We start from the raw sequence: 14,817 nt of genomic DNA, 5'->3' as shown, positions 1-14,817 counted from the left end.
TTTGCTTGGGGCGGCAAAAAACCTAGAGCCGGCCTTGGCTACAGCCCACTTCATCGGATTCATAGAATGGAACATATAATAAGGAGATATATATACATGTACAGAGAACGTGAAAAGGACATGGTGGACAGCTCCTACCTTTTCATGTTCTCCTGTACGTGTATATATAACTCCTTACTATATGTTCCATTCTATGCATCCGATGAAGTGGGCTGTAGCCTACGAAAGCTTATGCTCAAATAAAATTGTTAGTCTCTAAGGTGCCATAAAAAGAAGCAAAATTTACCAAAATTCTGCAAAAGCACTTTCATTTGTGGTTCCAGCAGATAATCTGCAACCACAGCAGATGTAACCTGATATGCAAAAGATTGTTATTATGCATAGTACAGACATGACAGGAGCTGGTGTCATCAGAAGAAGCAGATAGGCAGACTGAATGAGTGGAGAACATGAGTGCAATAAAAGTTAAATGTAAGAAATATTGAATAGAATAAATGTGGAGATTCCAGGGCAAGGGTTTTTTTGGGACAGGCCTTTAAAAATCATTAATGGAGATATAAAAAAGGGGATTATACCTCATTTCCCAAAGTCCTGTTTGTCAGAAATGCCTTGATGGATTAACCTCAAACTTTTAAGTGTTTTTTTTTAAAGCATCTGACTAAATTGGAAATACAAAACTTCAGGTAGAAAGGATTCTTCCTGGAGGAAAACTGAAAACTAGGCTTAAAATTGCAAGTCTATACTTGATTGTATCCCTCTTCTTCTACCTGTCATTATGACTCCTGCCATTTTAGTACTGCTTTACACACAATTTTTGTTCCTCTTTAACTCTATTGGTTTAAAAACCAATGTAGTTTGATTGGTTCAGCCCCCAGTGTGGATGCAGGTATACCTCTATAAAGTGCTTATACCAATATAGCTTCTTTACAGGAATAAGCTGTACCCATATATTCATGTTTATGCATACTAGGATGTTGAACTGCTTGAACTATATCAAAATATAATCACACCCCTAGTTGAAATAATTACATTGGGACAAAAAACTGTGCGTAAACCAGGCCTTAAATTGTGAGCTCTTTGCAGCAGGGACTATATCTTCATAGGTGGAGGTACATTGCCTAGCACAAAGGGGCCCTGGTCCTGATTGGGGCCTCTGGGGATATGTCAATATTGCAATAAAAGACCCCCGGTATGACTGTGACTGACCAAGGTCAGCTGAGTTGGGCTCACGAGGTTCTGGCTGCAGGGCTAGACAACTGCACTTTAGATGTTTGGGCTCGGGGGCTGGGGCCTTCCCTCCCCTGGCAGGGTCTTGTCTACACTGCTATTTTTAGTCCCTCAGCCTGAGCTCTGTGAGGCCAACTCAGCTGACCTGGGCTCTGTGACTCAGGGCTCTGAACTTTTTATTACAGGGTAGATAAATTCTCTGGGTGTTACCATACAGTAGCTGTTACATAATAATGGAAAGGGAATTACAGATGTAGCTATAGAGTCATCCTAGTATGTCTATAATTAATAGTACTAATAATGTTAATCTACAAAGGACTTGTAAACATTAACCAATTACTAGGAGATAAACATTAACTGCATAGTCAGGTGTGTTGTGTCAAGACCTTAATGACACTTTATTTTTGGTTGGGGAAGTTCCTTACTTTTTACTTGCTCATAATACTCAAAAATGGCTGAATGGATTTTGCTTGTAAATTTTATTACATTGAACATTGTGAGGTTGTCCATCACTGTTTAAAATGGGAGCACATAACTTTACCCAAATATAATGAAGAAATGCACTATAGTCCCCCCCAGCTTCACAATGTTTGAGGACAGTGATAGAGGGGGCAAAAAAAGCAAGCCAGAGCCCACCATTGCTGGAAACAGGTGCATTTTCTAAACTTGGCCAAATCTGGGCTCAGTTGTATTTCCAGCAGGAGAAAATTCCAGAAGCCAAGGCTTGCTCTTGAGAAGGATTCGCTTGAGCTTCACGCTAAGGCAAGAGAGATAAAGTATTTCTCAAGGACATCTCTGGTATGGCAAGGGAGAGGAGGTGTCTTGGATAACTTGGGCTTAGGGCATTTAGAAGTTTGTGGATGAGAACCAGTGTCTTGCATTTTACTTAGAAATGGACTGGCAACCAGTGAGAGACCGTAAAGAAGGTTTATTTTTATATATATATATATATATATATATATATATATATATATATATATATATATTTTTTTTTTTTTAAACTGTTTCTTTTAAGAAAAAGACATGGAAAAGTTCCCATGTGTCTTAAGTGTTGTAAGAACCTGTTTTGATACAAAAAATTAAATTTTGTCAAATTTGACTGGGCAGCATCCCTCTAAATTGTACATGACAAACAGAGGCCTACCCAGGATAAAAACTCAGACATAATGCAACAGTGTTAGTATATGCTACCCTTGGGAGAGTGTACTAATATCTTCTTCTAGGCTCTCCTCTCACTGAGACCCTCACTTATTCTTAGATTCTTGTCTTTCCCTGTCAGTGATGTGTGGAGCAGAAATATAGGCCTTTAGTGAAGAAATAGGAATAGCATTATTCTTTATTAAAGAGCTGTATGAAGAGAGCGTTCTTTATGCCACTGAATCACAAACAAATTATATATATGCCTAAGGTCTCTCTTTTTTTCTTTTAAAATTTCCCCCAGTTGTTTATGGTCCTATTTTTAACTGTTAATCTATCCCACTTCATTTTCCCTCCCTGTGCTTCAGTTTCATCATCTGCAATACAGGGATAATAAAAAGGGGCCTACTTCACAGGGGTGAGGGAAACTGGATCATTAATTTTTGTGAAGAGCTTTGAGATCCCCATACAGAAGGTGCTAGAGAAGGGTTGCTATATGTCTTTTAATTCTATTGATGCCTTTTAAAAGTTGTGTACAAGTTCCTGGGCGAGTTGCTTGGTGTTCAGTGTGCCAGGGGAGAGGCTATTCTAATGATCTGGGGATCTTCAACCAATAGTTTTACTTCCTCTGTTATGGGCCGTCCTAGCTGGAACATGTGCGTGTGTGCACTGTGAGAATGACAGTGACCTTGCTGGAGGGTGGGACTGGCAAAGAGCTGAACCTTACCTGCAAACAGCAACAAGGCTGTGGGCAGAAGCAATGGGAGGGACTGGTTATTCCAGGCTGGGATAGACTCAGCAGCAGGAGGAGTGCTGGATAAAGCGACAACAAGGGACAGAGCAACACAGCTAAAAAGAAAGAATCTGCACCTGAATCAAGAATCCCGCAGAAAGCTTTGTAGGAGAGCCGTTTGCAGGGGACTTTGGGTAAATTCACTTTAGATTACAGAACTTGGCTAGCAGTTTCTTTGCACTGTTAATGCTAGTAGATCTATAGGCTTTTGAAAGGGGAAAGATTCAGCTGTTTACAGGCTTCACTTTTACCACGTTAGTGTTTCATTTGTGTGGGAATATGTGCTAGTACAAGTTCAGCTGTAGCTACTATCCCCTGGTAGCCAGGGATTGCTACAGAGTCCGTATCTTCCCTTCAATGCCCTCAAACGTTGGCATCTTTGGAATTAGGGTTCAGTTCAGCCCATCTGAGAGAGGCAGTTCCAGTGTCTCCTCAGCTGCACACCAAACATGTTTTCTTGACAGCCTCCAGTGCTGCTGTGTCTGTGGATTTGTGATACCTATGGCACTTTCTCTACTTGCTCTTGGCTTTAAATACCTTTGGACCAAGGTAGGGGTGATAAAAGGTAAATAGAACCCAGACAATGGCATGGGCAGCACATGCAGCTTCCTGATGGTCTGTGTGCGCATTAGTCAGCACGTGCTGCTCCCATTAGCTTGTTAAGAATTAGCTCTCTTCTGGGTATCCAAGTGCATGCCTGACATGATAGAAAAGGGAGGTGCTTGTTGTCTGCCAGAGACAGAGCAACAGCAGTGTAGACTCCCCCTGGGGATTTCCTATAAACTGCCTCATAGCAAATGATCTGATTTAAAAAAGAGTTTTGTTTAATGTGGATGAAATGCTCTAACACATGAAAGGTTTCCTGTCTTTGGGGGCCGGACTGCAATAACAAGGATTGCTATAGGTCTAGAGTGAAGTCCATGGGTAGAGCTATTTGAGGTGAACTGGCAAAGCTGGAATGTGTGTGTGTGTGTGGGCGGGGGGACTCAAGCACCAGGACTGGAATAGCAGAGGGTGCTGTGGGGAAGGACTGAGAGACACTAGCAGAATTTGTGTAAAGAGATGGAAATCACTTCACCCACAACTAAAATGCAACCCTCTCTGGGGTGGTGCATAGCAGCTGTTTAACAGTGCACAGCAGCCCTACACAAACATTTGGAAAAGGAAATACTGTATAGAGCAGAAAATGCAAGGGGGGATTTTGGGAAGGTGGAATTTAATTTCCTGAGATAACCTCGGTGTCTTGCCCTGATTCTAACACCCCAGTTGTTTGTAAAATGGTTTGACTTGTCTCATCCATAAACTAGTAGCTCCAGCAGCACAGTTCCTTTGACTCCATGCTGATGCTAGGGTTGACTACTGCCTTAGAGGGAAGAGTAGCCCTTATTGAATCATTAACACCACTCCTTGTTCCGGATATTCTTTGGAGGTCTCCCAGTACGGACTGGCCTTGACCCTGCTTGGTATGGGAGATCTGACAAAATGTTAGTTTGAGAAGGTCTGGGTGTGAGTGCTGTTTTTGCCATCTCGCTGGCCTTCAAGGACGGAAAAATGCTCCCTGTATGACTTATAGGGGTCTCTTTTTCTTTAATGAAATGCCCTAAGAGTGACACTTTCTTAATTTTGATTAGGAGAGCACAGCTTTAGCTCTGGATCAAAGACCCAGGAGAGGGCTCTGCCTTGGAGTAAAGGGAAGACGTTGAGAAGTTAGTGACTTTCCTAAGATATTGGGCAAGGCAGGACATTTTTGGCACTGATTTAGAGATGAGCTTTGTGCCCTGTGGCCCCCCACAAGAGACTTGCTTTAAATTCTTTCCTTTCCTTTTTTTGAAACCCAGACAATTCATGCTGGTGACTTATCTCCTTCCATGGATTCATCTGGTTATCGCTGATCAGGGAGCTTGTCCTTTATGTGAATAAGGGCTGCGGAATCGGGCTCTCCCCAGAAGACCTCAGAAAGCAGGCAAGTAATTTTGTGTCTCATTTATCTATTGATTTTCAAGCTTTGTGAAGCAGGGGGGACTCCTGGAACTGTTTATTCCTTCATTAGCTAGAAGTGGTGTTTGCAGCCGAGGAATGCCCTGCTCTAGGGCTCCCATAGACGGGGGACTTCATCCACTTCCTGGTGCTCTTTGCTTTCGGATCTCTTAAAAATGACTGTGATTTTTTTAGAGAGTTTGTAGAGTGTGCGGAGAGGATCATTTTTATTTCAGTGTAAAAGCCCAGTCTGAATTTGGAAGCTTATTTTAATCTCTCTGGTGGGCTGAACCAAAACTCCAGATCAAAAGGCCTTCACACATTCTGGATGTTTGGATCTAGAACTGCTTTAAATCTCTTTATCTTCCTCCCCCTTTCCCTGCTATCAAAGTTAGTATGGATATTATTACAATAGATGTTTGCTATAAAACTAGCCGTGTTCTCTCTCCCTCCCCCTACCCCCAAGGTTATTGAGAACATGAAACAGTATCGCTTGTCTCAAGCTGACCTTATACAAATCTCAAACATACCAGCAGGCTATTAAGTGTTCAGTTAATGCTCTGTCTGCACAGGTGTGTGCTTGTTGTCGGTGCTATAAAGTAACAAACAAGTGCAGTAGGTGCTTCACAGAAGTACATAGATGTTGTTATCATATATAGAAAACACTTGAGGCAGGTGCCTTCCCCAAGGAGCAAATCTAGGAAGTTCACATTTAAAAAAATCATATAAACTCACTAATTTTTGTAGTCAGAGGCAATGCTTCAGAATTAGGTGTTTAGGAGGGATATTTAAATATATTGCAGTGTATGATTGTCCTGCTGCTAATAAGCTTTAGATAGAGCCTCATACATTTTATTTTTGTACAAATTCAGAAATATTGAATTCTCTGAATACACTCCACTTAAGTATTAATATCTAACATGAGTACACAATACTGTGAAAACCTAACCTTGGATCACTAGTATAATATTGGTGAACTCAACGATAAATAAATTGATAAGAGTATGATCAGGCACAACAAATACTCTTAATTAAAGTCAATGGCAAAACTGCCTTTGGACAGCCACAGTTAAAAATATTTGAGAATTAATAAAATATATTGAAACTAAAGAAGGAATAAAAGTCAAAACTGCACTGAGTCAGTGATGTTATTTTCTCCAGTGGTACAAAGTCTTGCACCCTGCAATGTCCTATCTCATGATTCTAGAGTTTGTTGGGAAAGTGCTGGACACAGAGTTTTATTCACAGTACACCAAGAAAAGCCCTGTTGAGAATATAGATTACACAGAAAAATATAAATTAATGTAATGTTAAGGTTACAGCATTAAAATTCCCCCAAAGTCAGGAAACACAGTAGCTAGGCTTCCATTGGCATCAGCAACTCCACTGTCTTGTGCATTCTGTGTAGGAGGAGTGTATTTAAACAACCCATTTTAAACACACAAACAGATCTGGAAAATACTTCACATAGGCAATGCACCCAAAATCATGTTGCTGTTGGAGCCTTGACTTCTGCATTTCTGTCATGCTTAGTGGTGTAAACCAGGCAGCCTTGACGTAGGTTTTTATTTAATTTTCTTTATATTGCTTCATACTAATGCTAGTATTTAAATGGTCCAAATTTTAAGGCTCTGAAGTTCACACCTCACTGAGGCTTATAAGATGATATCCCACCTATCCTGCAGTTTTTGGCTGTTGAGAGTTCTCTTGTAGATTATATTAAAATGACAACTGAATCTTCCTAATGGGAAAGTTAAAAAACAAAAACAAAAACAAAAAAAAACTATTTTTGCTGCATTCTACAATTTTTTTTAAAACTATGGATCTGATTTTTATTGGTTTTGTAGTTGTTGTACATCCTTATGTTTTCCTTGACATTAAAACAGGTACAGTTACATTGGGCTCTGCTAAAATCATGGCAGACATGCTCAGCATGCATAGAAGTAATTTTTTGGGTGCTTACTTTTTTCCACACACAATCCAAAGGAAGATGGAGGGGCAGGGATAGCTCAGTGGTTTGAGCATTGGCCTGCTAAACCCAGGGTTGTGAGTTCAATCCTTGAGGGGGCCATTTAGGGATCTGGGGCAAAAATTTGTCTGGGGATTGGTCCTGCTTTGAGCAGGGGGTTGGACTAGATGACCTCTTGAGGTCCCTTCCAACCCTGACATTCTATGATTCTATCATTCTAAGATCCCAGCTAGCTGTCTCAGCCATTTTTCAAGCTTCATATATATTTGCTGTAGGCCTGTCTTAAGTATGATTACTTTCCTTTTTTAACATTGGCAGAAAAGTGTAGTATGTTTCATTCTTTCATAATAGTTTATAAATGGCTGAAAGGGTTTTGCCCAATTGACACTTACTCCCTCCCAGCCACCCACCCACACACTTACACTTTTCCTGCCCTCTCCCCCAAACCCCTCTCCCTTGAGCAGAAGTCAATCACTGGACATTTCATATACATCAGTAATAGTTTGGGGGCATTTATGAGCCTGTGAAGCAGGAGTTTATAGTGGAAGCTGCTTTCAACTTTAACTACAGTAGGTACTAATGACAGGCACCTTGTAATAACAAATGCAACAGCAAATAACCAGTGAGAGAGACTGCTCAGCTACAGTCCCAGTTTTCCAGATTGCAATTCTCTAAACTGGGTGTTTGAAGAAAAATATATTAAACCTTTATCTGCTCTACAAGTAGCTTATTTTTAAATGTATTTTGAGGTGATTTTTTGCAATCTTCTGGCCTCCTTTCTGCAGTGTGTTGTGGTGGGTGTAAAGTCTATGTGGGATTTCCTCTGCTATAGGGTTTTTCCCCGTCTGTCCATGCCTGACACACATAATTTACTGCTGGAATGAAGAGAAGCTTCCACATAGGAGTTGAGTGAGTCAGGGCCATGAGAGTTCTGTGTAAAGAACCAGCTTCAGGCTAAGGAGAGAGTCTTTTCTGGACCTCTGACTTCTCTTTCTCCCAAAGTGTAACAACTAAATTCATGTGCTCTAGTAAAAGAGGAGATGAAGATTCAAAGAATTCTGGGCTCTGTTCAAGGCTGTGCCACTGTGTTGCTGAGAAAGTGTGGGCAAATCTCTTGGTATCTCTGTGTCTCGGATTCCCCCTCCCCAACACAATATGGGGATGATAATACTGGCCTACCTTGCATGGGGCTTGCTTAAATAATGTTTGTAAAGGGTTTGGAGATAGGTGATATGGAAAGGCAAGGAACAAGTTGGTGGCATTTATATTTATTCGGTTCAGAATGTATACAACTATACATATATTAAGGTCAAACTTTTCAAAAATGGCTGCTGGATTTGAGTGCCTTAGTGTTTGGGAGCCTCTTCGATGCACCTTGGCCTGATTTTCAGAAGTATTCTGCACTAAAAATTCCAGCTGAAGTCTGTAATAGGGTGGCCTGCCCCCTTTAAGGATAGACTTGGGGCCAGTCAGCCTAGTTCAGTTAGTCCTGCTCTGTTATATCTGTGCAGGGTTGGACTTAAGAGGAAGGCAGCCCGGAAGTGGGGGATTGGTGGGGAAGCAGACCAGACACACTATCCTGCGGTGGGCAAGGAGCCTCGGTGGAGACAGGAGCTGATCAGAGACTGTAGCCTGTCTGAAACCCTGAGAAGGGAAAGTGTGTGCCAACCCGGGGGCGGAGAGAGTGAAAGCCAGAAACCTGGTCAATGTTGGTACAGTTTGCAGCTGGGATTAGCCTGAAAAGGAGGAGGCTAGCAGCTGAGCCCAGCTGGGCTGAAGATTCAGTTGTTTTGCTATTTTCTGTTGGACTTCAAGTGAAGGACTCTGAGAGCCTGGAAGGGGTTGGATTCTGTTAGATGGATTGGCTGGAGGCCATGTCACTCCTATGGCCAGAGAAGACTCTGGGGAAACTGAGGAAAGGCTGCCACAGTACCACTTCCACCCAGGATGGGGTGGGTTGGGGTGGCACCTCTGTGACAGTAAGTGGGAGCCAAATACTCAGCATCTCTCAAAATCTGACCCCCAGGTCTCTCCCTTTAGGCAGCCAAAATCAGAGCACATTCATGAAAACATGGTTGTGTTTTTGCTGAAATTTGTTTTCCCTTCAGTTAGATATTGACTTGGTGTTCATCTCAGCAAAAATCAAAGGGCCAAATTCAGCTGAAAGGCATGGGTGCATCTCCATTGAAGTCAATGGCACTATACTAGGGCTGCATCTGGCACATTATTTATTTATCATAGGATGATGATAATGCTAAGTATAGCACTTTTCATCTGTAGATACCAAAGTGCTTTACAATGGAGGTTAAGCATCATTATCTCTGCCTTATGGATGGGAAAACTGAAGCACAGAGGTCAACTAGCTCAAAATCACACAAAGCAGTGGCACAGCTAAGAACAGAACCCAGGTGTCCTGCACCCAGTCCACTGCTTCGTCCACTAGACCATGCTGCAAGGATTAGAATATTAAGGAAATTACATGACATATAATTCCTATTTCATGAAAAGCATGAAGGCTAAATTCTGCCCTCTTTACTTAGGGAAAAGCCCATTGACTGCAAAGAACGCATTGCCTGTGTCAGCACTGAAGGATTTGGCCTTAAAGTAGGGAAACTGCTTTCAGTTATTTACATGAATAATCACCTGGTGTAACCTGAAACCTGGTCCATGCTGGTGTGTCTCTCCTAGGCTTATCTGGGGACATCTCCCACCACTGCACTAGCACTAGCACTGGTACAACTCTATGGATATAGTAGCAGTAGTGTAGGTGGGACACTAGTTTTTGAACATCATGTTGCCTAACCCTGCTCAGAGGAAATCTAGATGACATGGTAATAAAAGTTTGAGTGCTGGTACCTTGTTTGCACCACCAGAGCTGAACTGGTCCTAGTTACCACACTGCGAGAGACCCCCCAAAATGTCTAATGTAGAGAAGGTCATTATGCCCTCAGCTTCTCCTTCTACTCTCTGTATCCCCCTATACCCAGCTGCAGTTGCAACTCATCGGGCCGTACCTTTGAGTCCAATTGGTATGGAGAGCTACATATCCCTCATGGAGGTCAGTACTGATGTTAAGCATCTGGGAGTCAGAGAAGGCTTGGAGAATAGTGCTAACAGCCATTTCCTACAGATGCTTGAGACTTCAACTGATCTGCTATTGAGACTGATTTGGGAGCTTGTAGAAGAAATCATGGAAGTGTAAGAGGGAAAAGCCCTGTAAAGTCCTATCTAGACCATCCCCACACTTACCGATGGGGGCCAGGCAGGATTGCTTGCTACAATCCATCCTCAAGGGCTTTATCCAGTCACGCATACATGTCCCAAAGAATAGGGCTCACCCCATTCCTTGGAAGACAATTCCATAGCTACAAACATTATCACTGGGAGGTTTTTCCAATTATTCAAGGACTTGATCAAACCCCTATAGAAATCCCCCAAAGTTTAGTAATTTGTTACTCTGAGCTAACATTAGCCAACCGGGAATTCCTTGGTCTGGGGGTTCCTTTAAAAGTGGGAATTTTGTCACTATCCTGATGCTAGCTGTCAGGGAGTGTCCTGATCAAATGGTTCATGGAGAACAGTAACTTCATTCTCAATCCCTGAACTCTTTGCAGAGTCCCTCAGGAAGCTGTCTAACCTTGCCGTTACTAACCCAGCTGTTAGTCCCAGTTTATTCTGTAGCAAGAATGCAAAGTTTCATGGAAAGAGTTTGGAATAAAACACAATTCAAAACTGTACTCAGATCACACTTCTTTTTTTTTTTTTTTTTTTTTTAAACTTCAAGGTGTAAAGGAGTCAAATCCAAACCAGCATCTGTACTTTTCCTTTTCTTCTTTTGGTGCAGTGAATTTTGTTCACTTGCTTACATGCCCAAAGTTGCTGTAATGCTGCTGTGGGGAAGTGGTGACTGTGGGGGACTCCTCCCTGGGTGCAGTGCAGAGGTGAAAGCCCAGCTTTTGCTGCTTTCCTTAAGACCTATGGTGTGTGTGGTGGTTTTTTTTTTTGTCAGCTGCCTGTTATATCAATCACAGAGCTGGGATCTATTTATAGGTTGGGACTCGGAGTACTGTGTCCTAGTCACAAAGAGAGGCAGAGACGCAGAGGGGACTGTCGGCTGGTGCAGGCAGAACCAAAAGATATTTAATCAGCAATTAGAAACACCTGAGGGCAAGGGAAATTCTGCTCCAGCCCTGAGCTTCATCTCTCAACCTGCAGCATGTAAGTACTTAACTTCTACCTTTTATTGTGTCTTGGATCCAAATGTCTCCCTGAACTAATCCTTTTATCTGGGCTTAAAATTATGGCAGCATCTCAATGTGGTTAAAATATTTTTTTTTCCTGTTTTCACACTGTCAAAGGAAGGTCAGAGTGACCCACAAGCAGGCAAGATGATTTCAGAACTTCATGTAAATCAGTCAGTTTCACTATTTGGGTATTGGTTTTTTTTCTTAAAGCAAACAAATGGAAGTTTGAGCAGAAAGGGATTGTTTTGGGAATGGAAATAGTCAGCTTTGCTGGTGTTCTGAAAAGGCCACTGTATAATGTAACTCTGCTTTAAGGGCTTACCAAGGACAGGTGATATTTCCCCACCGCTGGTATAAAAAGCGCATATCTGGAAACTTCAGCAACCAGTTACTAAAAGAACCAAACAACCATTCTCCCAACCACCCCCCAAAACCCCTAGCTTTGGCTCACACCTTCTCTAGCACACACATGAAAATGAAATTTTGTTTTACCAAAGGCGTTTGGCATTGAGCAGCTAATGTTTGTCTAATTTTAAAGGTCCCCAAACAACTTAATTTCTAAAGCCTCTGCAGTGACAATAGAGGGGTGCAGGACTTTGAGAAGTCAGCATAGTGACAATCAAAGGAGGAACTCGGTTGTGTGAGGTGTTTGCTTTAAGGTATCTAAAATGCAAAATAAAACTCGTACAATGGTGTGTATTTTGGTGTGGTTTTTGTTAAAGGAAAAAGTAGGAGATGCTCTAATTACAAAGGTTTAATGATGAATCAAACTAGTTTTTATTCATTATGTAAACATTTCTTTGGTCAAAAACTGAAATAATTGAAGTTGTTTGTCTTGTTTCTTATTTTGGGCTCAAAGACTTGAGTTTTTTGAATGTTTACTTTTAATAATTTTTTTAAGGAATAGAACAATCTTTATACAAATATATGTGGATTCTTTGAAATTTCTTGCATTTATAATGTCTCACAGGAAAAAAAATAAAGTTCACAATTTTTATTTTTGTTTTTCCATGTGTGGTACATTTTCCCAAAGTACACTCTGGCAACTTTTTTTTACGGCAAATATTTTAACATTTTCAAAGCAACAAAGAGAACACAAATTGTTTTGGTTTGAAATAATTTGGACTGAACAAACATCTAATGAAAATATGAACAGAACGGGAAAGCTGCCTTTTGATTCAAATATCAAGTACTAATCAATAAATGAAGATTGTTGTGGCGGGATTGACTGAAGGAAGGTGACGAACAGGCCAGATCTCGTCTTATAAATATACATCATATAGTATTATGTGGCTTTTTATTCAATGCAAATTTTACCATTCCTGAAGTCTTTGACTTGCGAGTGTATTTTTTTTTTCTTTTGGAACTTATTCCAAATGGTTATATGCAGTGTTTTTTAATCATCCATGTAATGACTGAAGTTAACAAACTGGAATTGTAGAGGCACAGCTAGCAGGACAACATTGATAAACATGTTGATTTTCCATAGGTTAGTAATGTTTAAAATTATAATTGTAACACAAAGCTTCCTCCAAAAAAGCAAATCAAATAGAATTCTCAGCATGACAATGCTCAGTATAGAAAGCTTAGTTTTGACTGGTAAGATTTTTTCACTTTCTGTTGCTCTTTAATTTTTTTTGTAACGTTTGTTTGGCACAATATTACATTTATTGTTTCTCTGTTTATTTCCTATTATAGTTGAATTATTCAAATGAGAGAGCAGGTTATCCTAAAATGTACTGAAGAACTCAAAATTGTTGATTGTTTAGTTAAACAAAGAAAGTACTGATCAACTAGTTTTAGATCCTCTTAAAAATTTAAAATTAAAAAAGCAACCTCTTTCTCCACCATGTACACAGCAAAAATCTAACATGCCTACATTCAGACATGACTGCAAATATCCATGATTAAACATTTCTGCAGAGATCCCAACATTCCTGAGCAAGTATTCCCAATAAACCCTCTATCTTTTTAGTCTTAAGGATTTTTGGAATATTTCTTGGCTGTGTCCATGAAACTGGTGGACTTTACTCCCTTTTTTTGCTACAGTGGATCTTTTCTTGTATAATCTGCAGATTCTTTGTTTTATTCTTGCATTTGGAAAAATTATCAAGTGCCTGCTGCCGTATAGCTTGTAGATCAATAGATTATGGGACATCTTTCTCTTCTATCTGTATGCATGGTTAGATAAGTGATTGGAAAAAACTTTGATGCATTGTGTGGAAGAATGCAGCCTGTTATTATTTAGTTTCTGCTTCACTAACAATTAAGGTTATGTGGACTAAGCACCCATTAACCTCGTCTCCTCCAAACTGATTCCTTAAACGTAATTTGTCAGGGCCTGTTTGTGATTTTTGAGGAATGAAAAATCTTGTTCATTACACCTTTTTCTGTTCATTTGACTGCAAAGTAATTGCCACATACATTCTATTTTTTGTTGTTGTTGTGTATAATACTTCCTGGAAATTTTGAATAAAACCTGTGCCAAACAGGCTGTACAGGTGTCTGAAATGCAGCATACCAGGTGTATACCTGTAAATCTCTGCAAATTGGGAATAAACACCTGGGGGGAAACACTGTCCTTACTAAAACAATTCTGTGCTGTTAGGGTCCTTCCTAATAACCCTATGCCCAAAAGTCAGCAGCCAGTTAATAATTATTATGTAGCTATCTTTCTTTCTCTCTCTCTCTCTCTTCACCTGTACATCTGTCCAGCTATTTCTGATCCCTCTATTTTTACATTTCATTATGCTCATGCTTGCTCTCTGGCTCACTCTCTTTTTCTTTCCTGAAAACACATTTCTATCTGGCACAGAAAATAAACTCAGATTGCGGGTAGTTATGTTAATCTAATTCAATCCTCTGTGGGTTAGGAGTGAAATTCTAATAGTGGAGCAGTTGAGGGCTTTTTTGTTAATGGCTTGGGGATTACATTGAGTTAAAGGCTCATTTCCTAATCAAACAGAGAGGGAGAGAGTGACTCCGAATATTTATGAGTCTCCCAGCGCGAGTTAAACATTGAACTCCAAAGCAGGATTTCAGTGCCACAGAAAGAGTTAAAACCCCTTAGGGCTGCTATGGAAAAAAAATGAAATCAGTTAAGCCATCAGCATTTTCAACTGCTGTACAACTTCAATTCTGTAAGAAAAAAATAATCATCTCACAAAGCTAAAATGGAAACTGTAGCGAGCTATTTAAAACAAAGTCAAGTGATGCTTCAGAACAGCTCTCCTGTAGGTAGGCAAGATGTATGGAGTGCATGCAGAGGCCTAATAGAAACTCCAAATAAATTCTCCTCGAACGTATAGTTGGGTGGGGGCCATGTGTTTATGAGAAGGGGCAAAGCTGTCCTTGTATCAGTTTCTAGAAGACTCGATTGAATGTTTTAATGGATTAGTTTTGGTCCCATTTGTCTCTTCACCAACCCTTTGTTTTTTTTAAAAATGTGGATTGGTCAACTCTTAAATTGT

At 40.5% G+C, this 14,817-nt stretch overlaps 1 protein-coding gene and 1 long non-coding RNA gene across 3 annotated transcripts in view; both read left to right on the top strand.

Annotated features, from left to right (window-relative positions):
• Positions 1–5,121, top strand: part of LOC123368105 — a 49,577-nt gene extending 44,456 nt beyond the window's left edge. Inside the window, exon 3 of the long non-coding RNA XR_006578687.1 lies at positions 4,996–5,121. This is a non-coding gene — a long non-coding RNA (uncharacterized LOC123368105). The remainder of the gene's footprint in view (positions 1–4,995) is intronic.
• A 6,036-nt stretch (positions 5,122–11,157) lies between these two features.
• The window catches only part of ESRRB (estrogen related receptor beta), a 177,853-nt gene continuing 174,193 nt past the window's right edge, over positions 11,158–14,817 (top strand). For both annotated transcript variants that reach the window (XM_045012603.1, XM_045012601.1), the window contains exon 1: positions 11,158–11,321. In XM_045012603.1, coding sequence (XP_044868538.1) covers positions 11,320–11,321 — 2 coding nt within the window. In that variant the 5' untranslated portion in view covers positions 11,158–11,319. The remainder of the gene's footprint in view (positions 11,322–14,817) is intronic.

Source organism: Mauremys mutica, chromosome 4 (assembly GCF_020497125.1).
Source record: "Mauremys mutica isolate MM-2020 ecotype Southern chromosome 4, ASM2049712v1, whole genome shotgun sequence".
Taxonomy (NCBI): Eukaryota; Metazoa; Chordata; order Testudines; family Geoemydidae; genus Mauremys; species Mauremys mutica.
Note: the sequence above shows the minus strand (reverse complement) of the source record. Positions and strands in the feature narration are given on the sequence as shown.